Source organism: Rattus rattus, chromosome 1 (assembly GCF_011064425.1).
Source record: "Rattus rattus isolate New Zealand chromosome 1, Rrattus_CSIRO_v1, whole genome shotgun sequence".
Lineage (NCBI taxonomy): Eukaryota > Metazoa > Chordata > Mammalia > Rodentia > Muridae > Rattus > Rattus rattus.
In genome coordinates, this window is record NC_046154.1 from 183524002 (window position 1) to 183545801 (window position 21800).

The following is a 21800-nucleotide window of genomic DNA, read 5'->3' on the forward strand; positions in this document are numbered from 1 at the left end:
TTCACAACACTTTATGTACTACTACTGTGTCAAAATATTTAGTTCAAAACAGCTCTGATGCATTTGATCCCTGGCCAGGCCCACTGAACGGGGAAGAGAAAACCAAAATAGGTTTTGACAGCTTGAAGTGATGAATTGCTCTTTGATGGTCAAACTTCAGTGATGGAGTGTGTTATAATGCTTGGCATTTATTTGGCTTACACTCTTGACCCTGGCTTGTTCTGTAGCCATCAGTCACATATGCTCGTCTGGCAGAGTTCTGGAACTTTTATCGACTGTCACATTTTTAAGCACATCTTAAGTGATCAGCATACATTTGAAGAGTACATTTCCCTTGAAAGCCGAGATGAAAATTCAGACCAAATTTTAAAAGAATTAAGTGGGATGACATCTTCCTGCTCTAAGTACTGAGTACTTAAGTAATTACCGTACGGTGAAGCTCAAGCTGCCGAATGTGGTGGAGGTGTTTATAAAGTGGGGACTCGAGCTAGATAGCATGAAGATGTCAGACAGCTTAATTCTTTTCATCTGAGTGAAAGCATGCAGTGTCAATTCTGACTCAGTGGAATTTTTAGACTCTTGTGACAAATTAAACTTCATTGTAATGATTTAAAAACCTATAACCAGTTCAGCATGTTCTAGTGGTGGAATGACGGCTCAGTGGTAGAGCATTTATCTAGAAAATACTAAGTTCTGGTTTCAATCTTCAACACTGTTATAAAAAAAGAAAAAAAAAAAGGCACAGCAATGACATAACCCTGGCACATCGGTTGATGTTGTTCTTCATAAGCCAAAATTTAAAGATGTAAATGCATGCCACTCTATATGCATTTAAGGGATGTTTGGATTATTGTGTATTAAAATATCTTATTCTATATATGAAATCATAAAAGTTTAACAAATAAATTTATTCTAAAATGTATCTCTTGGTTTATCATAATAACCACATGGCCGAAATATCATATCATAGAGTTAAATCATTCTATCACACTACCAAAATAACAAGCAAACATACAGAGCAGAAGATAAAAACAACAAAAAACAAATTCAGTAATGATCTTTCCAAAGAACTAGCTGGTTAAGAATCCCTTTTACAGAGTACTTGCCCTTTCAAACACTATCCCAACATTAAATTAAACCATTCAGTTAACTTCAGATTTTCCTGATGGTTTAGCAAGGAAAAGGAAATAAATTCTTTCTAAGGATTCTTGTGAGAAGCACATTTCCTGTGATTGCATGAGTCATTCTAAGGGAAAATAAGCAATATGTTTCAAGCAGTTCAAAATAACTTGACTGCTAGATTTCTTGATGTCCCTGCTCTTTGAAGATGCAATTCAGGAGATTGAGTTCTTGCATTTTTATGTAGCATACAAGTTGCCAATGATTTCAGTGTTTCCACATATAAATCTGAAAAAAATAATTGTTATTAAAAAAAAAAACAATTAAATGCCAAGCCTTTGGACAGTGGCAGATATGCACGTTTTACATATAGGAGTGCAACTGTCTCATTATATCCGCCAGGTTTCTCTTAAAAACTGACATATAGGAGACACAATGGTAGACACAACTCTCTGCCTTACAATCTGCATGTCCTCTCATTTTCCAGTGCTAGAGTGAGCAGGATCCAGGGACCACGAGCTGTGGGGCGCAGTTAGGGTTTCATCCTGAACCGTCCTACAGAAGGATCACACGCTGAGAACTTAGCCCCCAGCTGTGGCCAATACTGAAAAATGATTGGGCCACAAAGGTGCTAACTCCACACGTGATGAGTTCATGGTAGATAGGCAAGGGAATGGGCCTTGTTAGAAGCGAGTTGTTGGGGGGATATCGTTGGTTGTCTCTTTCTCTTCTTCCTGGCTACAGTGAGAGGTGCAGCTTTCCTCCTCCAGCTCTTGAAGCTATGATGATAAGCTTTACCACCCCAGGCCTGCCGCAAGGGAGCCAGGCAACTCTAGACTATGGCCTCTTTAAAGGGAATCCCAGTCAATACTGCTACATTCAAATGACTTTTCTCAGGGAGTGGTCACAAGCTGTCTAACAGAGTTGGATACAGGAACATGTTAAAGGCACTGTAAATTAACTTCGAGAATCAACCCCTTGGTTCCTTTGTACCCCCACCAAATGGTTAAGTATACAATTATTGTCAAAACTTGCGTCATCATATTTAAACAAGTACTGGTTCACTATTTCTTTGATTTGGGTTTTGTAAGAGTTGTTGAGCAGAGTGTACAACCTGAAGCTGTATTATCTAGAATTTCAGGCTGGCTTTTCCTGTAGGACCTCCCAGTAGCCTGTGCTGGCCTGGAACTCACAGTGATTATACAGTTCAAACTGCTTTCAACTCCAGTTGTATACTACATCCCATGACTGAGAACTTCAATATTAATCTTTGATCAGTACAGAGGTTAGGGCTTTTTGTTTGTTTGTTTGTTTGACATAGAAGCTCACCGTATAACTCAGTCTTGTCTGGAAATCAAGTTTCCTCTGCCTCTGCCTCTCTAGGCGTTAGGCTTATGCCTAATATCTGGTTTGAAATTTATTAATGAAAAAAGAAAACACTGGTAATTTTCTGTTGTCCAACATACTCACATTTTCTTCTACGTAATGATTCATAATGTACATGGAAACATAGATCTATAATTGTGGGGTTAAACAACTTTTCCTTCTGTGGTTTTGAATCGGGGGTGGGGCTATAAAGAGGAGATGGCCTTGAAGTCACAATTTGCCTGCCTCAGCGTCTTGAGTGAGGAGATACTAGCCCTGTGCCCTCCAGCTCAGCTTGCAATGCTTGTTTAGGTGAATGTTCCCCTCTTTTTCATCCTTTGGTGTTCATGGTTTAGACGAGCTCAGATGTAATGATAGCACGTTTAAAGCAATGATATGGTGTTGCATGGGGCAGGGTTATAATCCATCATCTGTTCTTCATAAGCGTTCCCTAGATATAGGAAATGTTTGGGAGTTATGGTGCCAATTAGCATACTGGAAAATAAAATGATAATGTCCTATTATGCGATGAAGGAAGCACTCAGCAGACGCATATGTTTCTTGTAAAGATTTCCTGGACTGATTAAAGAGTACAGTCCTGTTTGGGTAGCAAAACAATTCTTTCTTCAAGACCCAAGGAATTTGCCATTCCCAAGGCTAGATTAAGAAAACGACACAAAGAAACGAGAGAGCCACCCAGGGAAGGACAACTCAATATAGGTGAGAAATTAGAAATTCTAAGTATACATCTCTCTTCCCATAAGAAAGACGATAAAATACAATACTTGTTTCTCAAGTTTGTTGCCTCAGGAGACTAAGCCATATAAATTCATTTAAAAATGCTTTGGTCCTTTACTATGTGTGTATTAATACCTTTCACATATATTTTTATTATTTCTCGTGTCATGTAAAAATTATCCATCAATATAAAGAAGTGTCACTGATTATTAGGGAGTCTGTACTACTGTAATTTTGATTTTTTTTTAACAGTTTGATACAAGTGATTAAAATAAAGAGCTCTGGAGAAGGGCAAAACAACACAAAAGAAAAGAAAAGGTACAGGTAATTTTAATAGATGAAACTTAAACAAACAATTGAATATTGTTAAAAGAGAGAAAGAACCCTTTCCTTTGAAAACATAGTGTTAAAGGTACTGAATACATAAAATAATTCTCCTCAAAAGAAAATTAGTATCTGGTAAGGACTCAGATGCTCGTTTTTAGATGTCTTATCAGGTTTCACATTAAGCTAATGCAATGAAAAACAAGCTAGAACAAGAAAAGATTTCATAAAGACAGTCCATCTATCTCTTACATGCTTCGAGCCGTCACTGGGGAGGGCAGAGTAACTTAAGCTGATGAAGAGGAGAATTCTTGTTTTATATCTATGGCTCCTAGAACTTGCTAAGGTCAGTTACAACACAACTGAAAAAGCAATGCTCACCGTCGCCCCTATGTGATTTAAGCAATTAATGTTTTACAGTTATGGATTATCGAGAGGGGCTCATACCTGTCATCTAAGCCATCTTTTCAAAATTGCTCCTCTTCTAAAATTCCACATTACTAAACTCAGCAAGTTATTTTCGAATGAAAGCAATTTAGCGATCAGGAGGCCATTTCAAATTCTTTCTTGTCACAGGATCGTTAATGGTACCACATTTGCTCTTTTTAACTTGCCATTTATACTGCAAGGCAGAAATGCACACATGTGGTAAAGCTGCATTCCTAGGAGCTATTTCAGTAAGGATCACCTAAGAAAGTGACACACTCACAAACTGGAGATGAAACCCCATAGGAATAATGATAATATCAAACACAGACATTCAACCACAAAGAAGCTGAATTCCCTATAGTTTTAACTTTGTGATATCAACAATTCACAGGTTCCTGACCACGTTTTTCTTTTCTTGTGTGCATATGCATGTGTGCGTGCGTGTGTGCGTGAGGAGTGCGTGCGTGTGTGTGCGTGTGTGTGTGTGTGTGTGTGTGTGTGTGTGTGTGTGTGTGTGTATGATGTTTGGTCTAAGTATTTGGACATATCAATGTGTGAGTGTGTGCACATTTGTGTGCATATGGAATTCAGTGTGCAGGTTTGAGCATCTTGCCTCATTGGACCTCCATCTTTATGTATTGAGTCAGGATCTCTCCCAGGACCTAGAGGTCATGGGTTCAGCTAGATCTGAGTGACTAGTGAGCTTCAGTGATTTGTCATTTCTATGTCCCTCCTTCACAAACTCTGGAGCACTGGTACATACCACCATAAGCCGACTGTGTTCTGGGGAACTGAACTCAGATCTTAGTGCCAGTGGTGTAGGACATTAATTAACTAAGCCATCACCCTAGCTCCTTACTACAGCTTTTCTTCACAGCAGTCATTTTCTGGATCGATGTCAAAGGAAATAACAGTTGTGTACAGGTCAAGGATAAACAGTTTGCAGCAAATACTATTTTAACCCTTCCTTAAAAAAAGTAGGTTTCCTTTCTCTTCCAGATTTATCAAAACTGTTACTGCCAGGCACTTACCCAACTCAAGTAAGAAAAGACAAATATTCAACTCTGAGAATTATCGAAGTAGCAGGGACTTTAACGGCTCAGTCTGGGAAAACAGTCACTCAGGATGATGAAGACTGTCTTCAACCAAACGTCCCACAGGTTCCTCTAAGCAACCTTTGGACTAAGTCTTATCCTTCTCTGTTATCTTTCGTCTGCTCACTCCAGTAGATATATCCACATGGTAGGAATCCATACAGGAAGACAGCCCTTACATCTGCTCTCCGTCAGTATCTGATTACATTTCCTGTCCTTCTTTTAGGTACCTGATCATCTGAAGTGCTTTCAGCAATAATCCCATGCAAGTCAGACTCAGGAATTCTCTGGTCTTGAAGTTTTCTAGTGATCTCCCACCCACTCCCATCCCACTCCCACAGCTACTGTAGGAGAAGAAGACTATCTTTCCCTGTTAGCTATCTTAACTCTCTTAACTAGTATACTAGTATCACTATACTAGTAGGATGATAGGAAACTAGTAGGCAAGACAAGGTAAATTAACCAGAAAATCCACGTACATTGATTTGGCCCAATCTTTATGTGAGGATTATAGCTTCAGAGTTTCTAATGGTAGATTGGACGGATCATGAAAAGTGGAAAATAAGACAGGAAAGGCAGGGCTACACCAAATACAACAGTACGTGGTAGGGGAAGCATTGCAAGGCCTCTTTGCCCAGATTCTCCCCAATATCGCTTCCTCTTTGGAGACTGCACTGCTCACTCTCCTCAGATACGGAAGGTTCCTCTCAAATTAAAATCAGATACACTCAAGAAGATGTCAAGAAGTTCCCTTCTGCACACCCCATTTCTCGTATTCCTTCATTATTACGTATTCAGTATGACAAACTATTTTATGTTGGGAAATTACTTCTGGGATCACACTGTAAGAAATCCTTGAATGACTTGGTTAAACTTGAGTTGAGTCTGCTCTCTCTCAGCTGCATCACAATAGTCTTGACACCTGTCACAATAGTCTTAAAGAAAGACTTGCTTCTATGCCATGTGGAAACCAGGTCCACTTTCAGAAAGTTTGCTCAACTACGAAGTCAGCCTTAGCGTTCACCAGTGGATCTCTGGATAAAGAAAACATGGCCTAGATATACAATAGCATATTACTCAGTCACAGAAGACAAAATTATGTTTGCAGCCAAAACTGGATAGAACTAAGGATCATCATGTTAAGTTAAATAAGCCAGCTTGTAAAGACAGTATCACACGTTGCTCTCCTAGGCAGAATCTAGACTGAATGACAGAAGTCATGAGAGTACAAGTCAGTTTATTTGTGAAGAGGAAAGAGATTAGCTAGAGGAGGGGCCAGAGGTAAAAGAGTGTAATACTATGGTCAAAGTATGTGGGTACGTGCCTGAAAAATATCAACCATTATTCCCTGCAATTAGTAAATGCTCACAATAGTCTTCCTTTACATTTTATAATACATGCTTTTTTTCTTTATCAAGGACATAGGGAAGAATGGAAATGAAATTAACAATCTATGCATTTTCTTGACTTTGCTGAACCTGCTGGTTTTTGGAGGAAGTCTAATTTTTCTAGATTAGGGCTCATGTTACTGAGAGAGAGTGATGAAATACTCAGAACTACAGAGGGAACTGTTGCTGTAAAATTACAAGGGGGAATAAAGACTTACTACAGCTATTTGTTCCTGTTTTAGTGTGCAGTTTAGGGAATGGCTCTCTGTGCTCAATCAAGGATCCAAAGTATAAATACTTATAATGGCATCACAAGGAGAGGAGGCAGCGTGGAGATGACTGAGGGGACTGTGGAGAATGTGAAGACCCTCTGCAGATGGTAGCCATAATCCTCCCTCATACTCCCAGGTGGGAACACTGGCCAGTGTGGTTAGGACATTTGGATGTTCAAAGAAACCAAGAATAGAGTTTCTCAGAGGAGAAGGGACTGGATGTAATTTTAGTGTGTGGTCCCATGACTCACACAGTTACAGCAACAACTCCATACTGAGGGTACCACCTCAAAGAAATGGCAGTAAAAATAAACATGCTTAGAGAATATAATTAAATGAAATCCCCCCCAAGGTTTGATGTTGCTTAAACTAGAATACTCAAGTTGATTTTCTTTATAGCCGAGAGCTACTTAAGCTTCTACTCACCTCTTACCTCCACTGAAGAGTCTTTTCTGTTGTGAATCTAACAATAGACACACACACACACAAACACACACACACACACACACACACACACACACGTACATATTTTCAAACTGTTCGAAATAGTTTGCATATGGATTGTGAAAGACAACAATACCTCCTGAACCGTAAAGTTAGCTTAGGTCACCAGAGTGGGCTACAAATTGCCCACACCAACAGCAAACAAATGAACTTCACTTACCCCCAGTGTCTTCTAATTATGTGACTTGGAAAAATCAGATAAACAAGAAAAAAGCTGTAGCCACTTCAGAGGTACATTTTTGTTCTGGTTTATCTAACGTTTGCAAAATAGCATACAACAAAAAGGAACTAAAATGTAAGCAGAGAGAAATGAATTCACCAGAAGCTAGACTTTGTAACTTGTTGAATAAAAGAATAGCGAAGCAAAATTTGGAAAAGAGATCTTCAGAGAGAAATGTCTCCATGGAAATATGGATGGAGGGATATGAAAATTGTTCGAGGCACAGCTACAGCTCTCAGAGAGAAGAGCTTTGATCCTGATCCTGCTGGAGTTACTTAAGAATTAGTTATTTGACTTCTAAAATGCATAACCATTCAAACACAATGAAAGGTATTTATGAACAGTACAGAATAAGAATTGGATGACTATCTTTGAGAAATGAATGTAAGTCTATCAAAGACCATATTTTATAATATCTTCTGGTCAACTGAATATAAATATGAGGACAATCTAATAATTTCTCTTTTGATTGTAATTTGCATTTTTTACTGTCAGAGACTTAAAACATCATTCATCTCCTAACTATAAAATGTAGACATGATGTTTGAAACTGATAGAAAAGTTGTGATAGTGACAGATTTTATGTGCAGTAATGAAAATTTTTTTTACTTACACAACTAACTTGGTGATTTTCAAGCATACACACACACACACACACACACACACTCACATATATATGTTTTCTGTTGACAATGCTATATCTCAACCATACACAACACTCACACACACAAATTTTATATACACACACTCACACACACACACACACACACAGACACACACACACAGACACACACTATTCAATGCCTAAAACTCCAGAGATGCAGGATGCACATTTTTCCTACATCACAGCAACTTTTGGAAAGTTTTGGGAGAAGTCAGACAGTTCCTCCCCCTCTTACGAGCATAGATGTGGTTTAAGTGCTTCCCAAGCAAATTATTATTAACCCTGTCATTTTTCCCCTAACAAAATGGTGATCTCAATAATTTTCTCAAAAAAAAAATCCTTATATAGTCAAGTTTGAATCTGTCTAGCTTAACCTAATTTCATGGTCTCTTGTTCTAATTATGGTTGAGAAATAGAATTCCTACCAGAAAACAACTCTATACGCAGGGTATTTATACTTCTTATGTCAGAACAACCCAAATAATTCCAAATTCTTCCTCCTTGACTTCCAGTGCTGGTGCTTAGTTCTGCCCCACCTACCTCCTCCTATAAGTATTTTTACTGTATAAAGTATTATAAATTAAAAGTAATATATTATAGAATAGAAACACTATTCAACCAGATGCACTTTGTCATAGCAAACTTTTTTTTTTTGAAGAAAAACCAAATTCCCATATAACTCATTTCGAACTTGTGACATATAACACTGGGAGGCAGGAGGTGTGCTTAAAAACACACCCCAACAGGCAGCTATAATTTTGCACGGCTACTTGAGACCTCTAAGAAATATGGTTTCTTGTGCACCTCAAATCTCTAAGGAACGCATGAGTATGTAATCTCAAATTCAGTTCTTTCTTCCTTAGGATTAGAAGATAGCCAAGCGACTAGTATATTAATTCACTCGTTACCTTTTCCCTTAGTACATAAACTCAGTTTTGTCACCTATGTTACTTCAACACATCACATGCTTTTTCTTTGATCTCCCAGAAAGAAACCAACTGTTTCAGACTTCAATATTTTCGTGATCCCGTCTTGTATTTGGACATATTTTCCTATCACATTTAGACATGTGCACTTTTTATAACTATCTTTTTTTTAATAGTTTATAAGTTTAAGTCCTTTCTTTTTTTATCTCTCATACTTTCGTATAGAAAGTCTCATGAGCCTCATGACTACTCTTCATTTTCTTAGTATCTGAAAAACGGTCCACCACATTATTATGGAAATGGCATCTTAAAGGCCCCTGGGGTCATCTTTCTCTCTGCATCAGTGGATATCCGTGTTCTTGTTTCCCTTGCCTTTTATAGCAGTGTTTACTGTTCACCCGCTAGGATGTTTAAATCCTGTGACTGTCTTTGATGTTTCCACTATCCCACAGTCAGATGTAATTCCCAGGGTTGGAACCTGGCACTCTCCTTTCACACCTTCTCCTATGGGGTACTCTTACTAATTTTTCTGGTATTCTTCTATGTGGCAGATGGGGAGACAACTCCTACATCTTCATGCTTTACTATATGCTTTCTCTAGAGCACTTCTTGAAAGTAACATCTACCCAGTGGAAGAACTAGAAGGACTGAAGGAGCTGAAGGGGGTTGGCAACCCCATAGGAAGAACAATATCAACTAACGTGACCACCCAGAGCTCCCAGGGACTGAACCACCAACCAAAGAGTACACACGGAGAGGTCCATGGATCCAGCTGCGTATGTAGCAGAGGATGGCCTTGTCTGGCATCAATGGGAAGGAAGGCCCTTGGTCCCATGGAGGCTTGATGCCCCACCATAGGGGGATGCTAGAGCGGTGAGGCAGGAGGGGGTAAGTTGGTGGAGGAGCACCCCACCGAGGCAAATGGGAGGGCAAAGAGGGGGATGAGGTTGGGGGGTTGTGGGGGGAAACCGAGAAGAATATTGTTTAAAACGTAAATGAATAAAGTGATTAATTAAAAAAGAAAAAGAAATTCAGAATAGGGCTTTGGAGGCAACTCAGCCAGTGTAATGTTTACTAAACAGTCATGAAGACTTGCCTTTGATCCTTAACATTCATGTAAAACTTGAAGCATGACTGTGCTCATCTATGGTGACAGAGCTAGTGAGCTGGAGACATTAGGATCCCTGGGCTTGCTGGTCAGCCAGGCTGGGAGAATGTGTGTCCGGAACTACAGTGACGATCCATAAAGGCAGACACACAAAATCAACTGCTGGCCTCCAGAGTCTCTCATCCACATATACACACCTATGTGTGTACACACAACACAGACAATAGTACACACACCCACACACCCTGATACTCATTCAGAATATGTTAAGTTCAAACCTAAGACTGTGTTCTTGAAATAAACATACAACTCTGATAATCTTATTTCGTCTTATGATATTTCTTTGTTTCTAAGTTACCTAAAGTCAAATATTGAAGGACTTAGTGTAAACAATCAATTTTCAATTTTCCTACTCACAATTTTCCTATATATATGTGTATATATATATGTATATGTATATATATATATATTTTTTTCTATCTCACTCTGTTTCCACCCTTACTCTTGATTGCCTTACACTTACAATGATCTTTATTTGTTTCTACCATGGCTGGGCCTTCAGTCCTACTTCTCTGAACATAATACCCATTTTTATGTCATCCTCAATTACTACTTTCTACTGTTATACTGGTGGTCAAAATCAGAGAGTAGAGGCTTCTGATCTTTAAGGGTGATACCCAATGAATTTCACCTGTTTTCACATGAATTATCAATTCCATTTTTTTCTGCTGTTTTCCTTGCCTCTCTAAACAATGCGACCTCACTGCTCGAATTTGCTTCCTCCTCCTTGCTGAAATCCCCTCTACGATTCTCTCATTCCAAGGATCTTTAAGCTTTCCTACTCCAACTCAAAGCCTTTTAAGACCAACCCAGATGAAAGTAAATTTCTCCTTTCCACTTATTTTGCACCTAATTTACATCCTCCCCAAAGCCCCTATTTGATAGCATTATTTACTGTTCCGATATTTGAGGACTGAGAGTCACATTCCTGCCCTTGTCCCCCTTTTTTACATTATGTGGTATAGTTCTCAAGGTCAGAGGTAAATTTTCATAACTGTGAAACTCTATTCCATCAGGCAGAGTCGTATATAATGTTGACACTTGAGTTAGAAATGGCTGCGATGACTATATGCCATCAACAAATCTGCTCTGAAAACCCAGGCACCGGTAATTTTGCCCCCTGGACTCAAGAGCGAATAAGAAGTTAAGTAAAGGTAGGTGACTTTGTACCATGCAAATTCCCCATTCCTCACATTAAATCTTTTATCCTTAAGATAATGCAGACTTTGGCTTCATTCCGAATCAAAGAACAAAGTAGTTTCCTTTAAATGTTCCCTAGCTCTCAGGAGTCAGCAGTTTTTGATGTGCTTAAGTGGATGGGGGAGGTAGACAGAAAAGGATCGTCACAGAGTTAATTCTACACAAAGCTCAACTTATAACAAGGGAAACTAACAAACGCTATGTTGCTAAAATCCTTTTTCGTATTGCAAAAAAAATTAGTGGAACAAGAGATCTACTTTTAGAACAATTTCCACACACTATCTGCTAAGAAGGTGGAATATGACACGCTATAGCAAACACACCGATGATGTGTGCTGTGAACGATCAAGACCCTCCAGTTGTGCCCTTCAGTGAGGCCACATATTAGGTGCTGTAGCAGCAGACAAAGCTAATTCTAAAACCCTACAATGTTCCTAATAATCTAGATTGGTTTCATTATTTCAACATTTTATCACTGGAGCTACACTACAAAAGGTCAATCTATTTCAACATAAATTCTGTAGAACAATATGCTTTGGGAGAGAGAAATTGCAGGGTAGATAAAAATGAATGGAATCAGTACTTTACAAAAAATAAGTATATCTCAGAAATAAAGATCCTTTAAAAAGAGATCTTATTGTAAATTATGCGTACATGTGTATATCAGTGAGAGAGGAGGTTGTGTATATAATAAGCACAGAAGGACAGTGGCCCTGGAGTCCAGGGAGGTCATCCCAGGCAGTAGAGTTAGAGGTGGATTGCTGAAGTGGTTTCTGGGAAGCCTGGCAAACCCATCCTTAGCCAATGAACCATCTCTCCATTCCCATCAAAACCTATTAAATATTGGTAATAAGATGTGTCACACAAGTCACCCTCTTTACATTATTACACAGTATGGCCCCACTTGAGCACTGTTAGACCTTTAGTTATCCACACTGATGACCACAATGGAAATGGTATTCATTTACCCAAAAAGAAGAGAAAGTTTATGACAGGAGTAAGTTTGGCTGACTAGTGTAGATGAGAAAACAAAACAAAACAAAACAAAACAAAATGGGAAATGGATCTATTTAAACAGGCCAGGAGAATTGATATCTGTTAGGTCTCCTCTCTCTTACAAACAAGTAATCAACAATGTCATTTGTTAAATTAACTGCAGCAAAGAACAAAAAGATGCTTTTATGAACAAAGGGAATGAATGAACAGCAAGATGCATGTTGGGTAGGTGCTTCTATTTACCTCAAATGCAGGATTCCCAATAAACTACAACTGTTGCTCAAATAGCTATTTCAGACAAAAAAATACTAGTGACATGGTTTGCAATCCCATCCTTCTGGCCTCTGTTCTGTGTCACTTTCTATACACTAGAGTATCAACTGAGAACCCAAGCAAATTGAAAATTAATTGGGAACAATGCACATCTGTTGATCTGTCAATTAAAACACCATTTACTTTTTGTTAAATGGAAACTTTATAACAAAGCCAATAAAAAAGCAATCCTGCCAGTTATGGAAAGGATCGTTTGAATAAATGCATTTTCAAAAGCAAATTGATGGTGAAATATTTTAGGGTCTCTCGGGAAAAGGGTGTTGCATTGGAGATTAAATATTGATTTTATGATTTGGCCAGTCATTTTTTTTTTTTTAAAACGCAACTCGGTAAGTCAGGCCTGCACTCTGACTCTAGGTATCTTTCTTTTTTCCAGAGGCCAGACAGCTCAGACATTTGTTTTTCCCTATGATGTTATTCTGTGATAAAGACCATCATTTAACTAATCACACAGCAATATTAAATGTGACATTCAGAGGACCTGATTTGCAAAGAAGAAAGGCTCATCTTAATTATCATGTAGTTTACATATGTTTACAACATATTATGTCAATCAACCTCCATGAAAGGAAAGCAGATCCCCCCTCCCCGTTGCCTGCCTTCAATGTGACTGTAGGTGAAACACTTCTTCAAAGTCTTTAAAAACTGCACAAAGGTATCAAACTAGAAAATTTAGGGGTTTCTTTTTCTGTTGGATTCCTAACTTCCATACTGCTTCATTTTTTCTGCAAACACGCAGCACTGTCTGAGATATTACATAGCCTCCTCGCTTCAGCCCAGTTTTAAGTTTCTACAGGGAATCTCTCCTACAGTGCCTACAATAGGACCTGGTACCCACTAAACACACAAAATGAGCAAAGAAACTGATTTTTGCTGATAGTATGCTGGCTCACCTCATAGACAATGTGTATGGCCTCGTGGCGCTTTGCTTCCCCACACCCCTTTAAACTTTATTAAGCTTTCCTTTTTTCTTTTAAATGACAAAGTGACTCTATAAAGTTGTGTTGTCAGGTGAGGCATTAACTTGGGCACCTTCTGGGCCACGAAAGCAGCTGAGGGGTTGCAATAAACAAATTCTCGCCAAGTACCTAGCAAAGTGAGTGACAGGTGAGTGTACAATAAACTTTAGCTGTCACTGCACTTGCCATTAGGATGGTTTTCTCTGTTGCAAACAGCCTGTCAGTTCCCCAGGCATCTGCTAACTATGGGAAGCGGTTCAGGACAGCTGTGGCAGAACATCCTGGAAAACTGAATTCGTGAAGATAAAGGGCATGGAGTAGACAACGCAGGCAGGTTGGGCCCAAGACCTTTCCTTGTTCTCTCCTGTAAAAGAGTAACTAAGGTAGTCATTCACATCTTTATTTCTGGTGATGGGACTGAGAAAAATTTGAGCAACTGGGCCTTGCTGCAGTCCCCTCCATCTGTAACATCTGAACCTGCCTGGTCCCCTTTGTCTACAGCCATCTGTGCCTGCCTGGTCCGCTCTGCCTATAACATCTGAACCTGCTTGTTCCCCTCTGTCTATAACATCTGAATCTTGTCTATCCTTTATTACTGCATTGTACACCAATGGCCATGATCAACAACAACAACAAAATCTTCCCTTCCAGATTGAAGAATCATTTGTCCTAATCTCATAAATGAATGTGTAGGTTTTGTTACACTAATCCATCATTTGTTATAAAGCCTCGACATATTTCATGGTGCTTATATCATACATATTACTATGAATGAAACTTGAGATTTATATTCATGGTTAAATGTAAAGGGGGAAAAACAAAGAAAGAAACCAGCACACACAAGGTTCCCCATCGGTCTCTAGACTAAAGTGCCACAGGGGTGACGATGCTCTATCAATTACTGGATTATACCGTTTCCCTAATCCGCTGCATGATCTGGAATCTGCTTCCTTCTCAAAGTAACCCCCGTATATGTGTTTGCCCAATAGATGCGACGATATAAAGAAACGAGACTGATTCCATTCTTTGTCCTGCGCCCACATATGCATTTTTATTATTGTTTGAAAATTGCATTTCTCAAATGCATGGTCTACATTGGGAGAACCCGGGAGAAGGCTTCACTGTTAGGCAGTGGTGCAGAGTGCATATGAGAATAAATGTTCGGGAAAGAAATTTGGTGCTGTGAAAAAAACCTACTTGTCAGGCTGCTATAAAAGCAGCTCTTGGCTTCTTATAAATAGCAATTCTATTCCAACAGTAATGATCTAATTTATATCCATCGCACTTTCTGGAAGTGAGACTACCCAGGGAAAACTTGTAATGAAAACATTATCAATAAACTTGCGAAGTCGAGTTATTAAAAAAATGAGGATTTTTTAGAATGTGAAACGGGTACAAGGCTGAAGGTTTAAATGGGGCAAAGACAAACAATGAGTATTCATCACCAGAGAAACAAAAAAACAAAACAAAGAAAAACACTTTCACAGAATTGAAAGATGCACCCAAATAAAAGGTAATTAGCAATGATCAAACCTGTATTTAGATAATGAAAGTTAATGGTGATTTACTACAGGGGGAAAGAGAAATTTCTGGGGAAGACAAAGATCCTTGCATGGGTGGTTATGTGACTGCAGAGCTGTACAGTGGGTGTTCAAACAGAGAAACCAGGGAGGAAAAGGCGAAACAAGGCAGTGCCAATGGATACCACTGCATGCCCTAGAAGCTCGCCTTCAACAATGGCGCTCATTGGGAAGGTACTTACGTTAGGTCTCAGTCTCGCTGCAAGATCGTAATACTTCTCCGCAGCTTCATTGAGGCTAGCTTGTCTGTCGAAAAAAGAAAATAAAATTATGACGTGTATTTTAAAACTGAAGCACTGTAGCTAGGCAGTGGTGGTGATGCACATCTTTAATCCCAGCACTAACGAGTCAGAGACAGGAGGATCTCTGAATTTGAGGCCAGCCTGGTCTATAGAGTTCCAGGACAGCTAGGGTTGTCCTGCTGTTTTGAAAAAAAAAAAAAAACAACAACAACAAAAAAAAAAACCAAACAAACAAAAATTGAAGCATAGTGGAGAAGAATTACATTAACTTTAAAAATATACAATTATAAGTTCCCATAAAGAAAACTTAAGTTGAATTTGCTATTTCATATTTAAAGAACTACAAATAGTATTCTACCATAATCCCATTTGGGTTGGTATTGGCAGCTTACATTTACCTGTTTGCCATAAAAAAGGTACTTTTCTTTTCAAAGAAACATAAATAATATGTAGAGATTCTCTAGCTTCAAAGTGATAACCCAGAAAATATATTTAAAAAGTCAATTATCGAAACATTTAGCTATGATTTTAAAACTATGTATATAACCATGTATGTGTATCTGCATGAGTTTATGTGCACTATGTGCAAAGAGTTTTCACAGAGGCCAAAAGAGGTTGTTGGCTATCTCTGAACTGGAATTAAGGCAGTATGAGCTATAGGACATTAGTGTTAGAACCTTAGTTGGGATCTTTGAAAAAGCAGTAAACATCCAAAATAACCCTATCCTCAGCCCCTAGTTGTGAGTTTTCAAGATAAACAAAAGGAAATTTTGAAGATTTAAGAAATTATACATTCATTTACAGAGACACATTTTCTCTCTCTTTCTCTTATACACACACACACACACACACACACACACACACACACACACGAGAATTTTACAGGAAGAGAGATGAAGAGTAGTATAGGAAATAAATATGGACAAAATATGATGATAAGTATGTGTGAGGGTGTCCGCCCCTGGAACTGGAGTTACAGACAGTTGCGAGCTGCCATGTGAGAGCTGGAAATTGAACCTGGGTCCTCTGGAAGAGCAGTCAATGCTCTTAAACATTGAGCCATCTCATCAACAGCCACGCAAAATTGTTTTAATGCTAACTAAATACTAATTAAATTTTTACAAACAGAATAACTGGGTTTTGTAGATGCCTCCAAATCCACGTACCTAGCACCCACGTCCCACATGGTGGGCCAGTACCTGTCTGAATTTACAAGAACTGGGAGGCAGGCATGGGAGGTACCTGAGTGCTTGCTGACTAGCCCATCTAGCTAAGAGGTGAGGTAAGAAACCCTGTCACAAACACTAAGGTAGAAACTGATAGAGGAAGATGCCTTCCTCAGGCTTCTACCTGTGTGCACATGGGCACTTGCATATGCACACACATGTGACTATATTTCTGTGTATAAAGTCATTCTGTTTCTCCCTATTTCTCTCTCTTTACACACACACACACACACACACACACACACACACACACACACACACACACACACACACACCATACTCATCTCACAATATTTCTCTTCTTGCTGTCTGGTAACCAGAATGGGCATGTGATCTAATCTCAGGTAACTGGATGCTCCCACTTGGCATTTTAACTGAGGAGAAAAAAGATGAAAATATAAAAATAAAGAAAAAATGAAAATAAATCGAAAGATGAAGGGATAGACAGAATTCACTCATAATGGTGCAGGAATCGATCTTATATCTAGACCAGACTATTCCTGCAAACAATGACGAGAGTATAGTTATTTATATAGTTCTTAGTCACTAGGTTTAGACTGTATTGTGCTAATTCAAACTTTCCAGTCTATAGATGTATTATTTTGGCGAGGGAATGGTACTTGGTACTGAACCAGTGCCTACCACATGCTAGGCAGAAACTCTATCCAGCACTAGGAGTGGGTTCTTTAGACTACTGTATAAGCAGAGACAGTTTTCCTGCTTGTGTCTTAGAAAAGGAGAAATCTTTTCTGTGGCACAGGTGTCTTATAAAAAGAGAACTCACAATGAATCTAATGGATAAACTTGTACTGCCCATCACCAAAGGCTTGGTTCAGTCAATCAGTCAGTCGATGACACCAAATGTCAGTGAGTCATCAACACGTTATGTTCTTTTTTTTTGACTGTCCTGCTTCACGAGACCTTCCAGATGACAGATAACAAGATATAAGAAGATCTCACAGTTGAAGTACTGTCTGCTAAATATGTATGAGGATTGAGGAATAAAAGGTTTGGGAAGAAAATGCCAAGTTTAATTTCAGATGACATACACAGCATTAACTATGGTATGAAAGATACTAAATGGCTACAGGGCCTGCTTTAATAGGGAACATTTTTCTTAGGAGAAAGGCTCGGTAAGTAAAGGGTTACTGCAGAAGCACAAGGACATGAGTCTGGATTCCCAGAACCCACATGAATGCCAGGTGTACATGGCAGCCTGCTTGTAACCTCATCCAGCAAAAGAAAGATGAGGGGATCCCCCAGAATATGCTGGCTGACTGCAATAGTCAAATTAATAGTTCTGGGCTCAAGTGAGATACCTTGCCTCGCTATAGAGAAATCAATTGAGGAAGGCAACCCAATGTTAGCCTCTGTCCCTTAAATATGTATGCATATATATACATACATAGTACATATACAATATACATATACATACACACATGTGCATGTGCATACACACATGTGACCACACACATACAACATGCATGCATATGTGTATGCACATACAGACTCATTGCAAAAAAAAGGACTATGGAAGAGTGTTCTCTTAAAGCTGTAATTAAGGAAACTTTGGTGTGAACAGGAGGACAGAAAGTAGAAAGAACTAGAATAAATGAGTTAAGTCTCTCAATTACAGTCAGGTTTTAAAAGAAAAGGGAATTCAGCCTTCCGTAGTAAATTGAATTTGTACTTTGGTCAAGAAAAATAAAAGCATAAAGCCATGGCCCATGTAGACATACAAAGTATAGGAATAACTAAAGATATCCTCTCTCTGGAGAAGAAGGCATATCTTGCTAATGTTTGAAGGAAAAGTAATCAGAAACACTACTATTTTTAACGGAAGTTAAAAAGAAAGTAATGAAGAAAGAAAGAAAAAAAACCCAAAACTTATAAAACCAAACCTTGAGCCAAGGCTCTGCTAGATTCATGGCACACTACAATGTGTCACTGCAGTTTGTATTCTCATAAATGTCAAAGGTCAACCTCAACATGTCACAAAAAGTACTCATGCTTGGCATGAATTAGTAAAGCTTCTCTCGCTAGGTTATTTAGTGAAGGCGCCTCTCCTCCCCCCATCCCCCAACAAATTACAGATTCACTTTGGTTCAGATTCATCTGGAAATCTGAACCAGCATTCTTTAGGTCATGCCCTGGAAGGGTTTTCTCCAGAGGAATATAAAAGGCATGGGGGTAGGAAATTAGAGTAACCTGATGCTAGAAGAAAGCAAGTTACATTGAAGTAAGATCAAACAATAGACATCAAGTATTATAAGGATGGCCACCACTAATAGCTCTTCACAACCTCCAACTCATAACGCACATACTGATTAGAAGAGAATCTGGGGTCTGCATTAGACAAAACACATAGAAGGTATCAAGCAACTGAATTTTAAAAACGACTATGCATTTTTAAGTCATTAGATTCTTCAGAGTGTAAATGTTAAATGTTTTTCCATAGGCTCATGTTTGTGATTATTTAGTTCTTCCAGTAGTACAGAAGGTTGAGGGCCATTTAGGAGGATCATGGCTGGAGGTTGGAAGTCCTGGGAAAGAACCGGAACTTCCTTATTACTGAAGAACTTCCTGTCTACTCTTTGTTTCCCCAATGCAGAGTAGAGTGTCTATCACCACAAGCTCCCAGCAGCCGATACCTTCCTATCATGATGGATGGCAACTCCTCAGACTACAAGCCAAAATAAACCTTGCCTCCTTTGAGTTGCTTTTAGTCAGGGATTTTTATCACAGAAATAAAAAAGTATCTAAGACAGTGGTTTAATGCTCAAAGGAAATACTCAGAAGAGGTAATTAAAGCTAGAATTACAACTGATAACATTCTAAAGGAAATGAAAAAAGGGATTTATTATGTATGTCATATATGTATAAAATTAATTTCCACTGCAGAGTTTTGTTTCTATTATTAAAAAGTCTTTCCATTACCAATAGGAAGGTATTGTTGACAGCACATGGGAAACCAGGGAAAGGAATATGTTGTTTCTAAGCACAAAGTGGTCATTTATATTCTTGATTTATTCTCTGGACAAGAGAGAAAACTCATGAGGAAGTGTTCAAAGTTCACCTAATTGTGTAAGTTATATTCTGTACTCCCCATCAGAAAGAGAAGTTCTTGGAATGCTTATCAAATCTTAATTGCAAAAATGACTACATCATTAATCATCATTGGAAAAGCAAAGAAATTAGCAGTGTTCTGCTCTGTGCTTTGGGATTCTATTAAATACCTTCAAACACCTCCCAAGTCAGATTGTTAGGGATGGAGTGCAAGACTTGATTCCCTAGGACTGCTGGCATATACCTGTTTAAAGTAGCTGAAAATCCATACCTTTCTCACATGCCATGGTGATTTTTTTTTATGTGATGCCTGGTAAATCCTAAAATAGCAAAACCAGAGTCTCACATATGTAAAATAACAGGGAAGAATGATCCATGGAATGAAACATCTGAAATAAATTGTTTATAAACTCCTTAGAGAAAAACTCTGTGCAGACATCAAAAATAGTTCTAAGACCCATAAGTCTTTGTCTTCATTTTAAAGAAAGCAACAATAAAGGGGAAATGTCTCAAGAAAAGAGACCATATGTACTTTTTAGAATGATGTAATTTTAATTATTTTGCATTTCTCTCTCTGTGTATGTTTGTGTGTGGATATGGGAGGGGGAGAGGGAAGGGAGGAGAGAGGAGGAGGGGAGAGAGAGAGGAGGAGGAGAGAGAGAGAGAGAGAGAGGAGAGAGAGAAGCTGATTCTCTCCTGTTATGTGAGTCCCAGAGATTGAACTCAGGTCAACACCTTCATCATCCATAGCTTTTCCCTGATGAGCCTTGTTGCCAATCCTAAGGATCTAGTTTTAGCATTGGCTCTTGTGGGTCACACGTTAGCATATCCCATAAACATGTGAGTCCAATTTTTTTTACCGTTGCAAACCTTTCAAGGGCTTCTAAAGACAGATATAAAGTCTGGATACAGGAAGATTAAATGATGTTTTATACTGAAAAAATTAAAGGGAAGGAGTGATTGCTAATGTGAATCAGCATAGTCATACATAGTAAATTATCACTTGTGTTCAAGGTGGATTTCAGACAGGAGAGAAATTACTGGGAGAATGAAGAAATAAGAGGAAGGATGAATTGCCTGTAGTCATGATGGATGAATCAGCTTTGTAAACATCATCTGGAACAAGCTACAAGTACAAAATACTCAGGTATCAGCCAAACCCACTAGGGCAGACATGTTGCTAGGTATTAAAGAGGCATTGAGTTGGAAGGTACCCATCAGTATCAGCTTCATCTGTCAAATGCCTTAAACATCTAACAACCCATAATAATCTGCCTTAAATGGGAGTCTACTGAAAACCAAAATGGCACAGTGGAAAATGAAAGCAAAATGGAAGCATGATTCCAGCACAGGGGAGACCCATGCAAGAGGGTAAGAGTTCTTTATGTGGTTTGGGTATAAGCATAATTGTGGATTCATAGACGGAATTGGGTGATCATCATGATCAAGTAAGCTTCATCCCAGGGATGCAGGGATGGTTCAATATACAGAAATCCATCAAAGTAATCCACTATATAAACAAACTCAAAGAAAAAAAGCACATGATCATTTCATTAGATGCTGAGAAAGCATTTGACAAAATTCAACACCCCTTCATGATAAAAGTCCTGGAAAGATCAGGAATTCAACTCATTCCTAAACATAGTAAAAGCCATATACAGCAATCCAATAACCAACATTAAACTAAGTGGAGAGAAACTTGAAGCAATCCCACTAAAATCAGGGACTAGACAAGGCTGCCCACTCTCTCCCTACTTATTCACTATAGTACTCAAAGTCCTAGCCAGAGCAATTAGACAGTGAAAAGAGGTCAAAGGGATACGAATTGGAAGGGAAGAAGTCAAAATATCACTATTGGCAGATGATATAATAGTATACTTAAGTGACCCCAAAAGGTCTACTAGAGAACTACTAAACCTGATAAACCACTTCAGCAAAGTGGCTGGGTATAAAATTAACTCAAACAAATCAGTAGCCTTCCTCTACT

The 21800-nt window shown here is 38.7% G+C and overlaps 1 protein-coding gene across 1 annotated transcript in view; it reads right to left on the reverse strand.

Moving 5' to 3' along the window:
- The window catches only part of Tmtc2 (transmembrane O-mannosyltransferase targeting cadherins 2), a 383050-nt gene that overhangs the window by 39844 nt on the left and 321406 nt on the right, over positions 1-21800 (reverse strand). The window contains exon 11 of the mRNA XM_032911909.1: positions 15462-15525. Within this exon, the coding sequence (XP_032767800.1) occupies positions 15462-15525 (64 nt within the window). The remainder of the gene's footprint in view (positions 1-15461; positions 15526-21800) is intronic.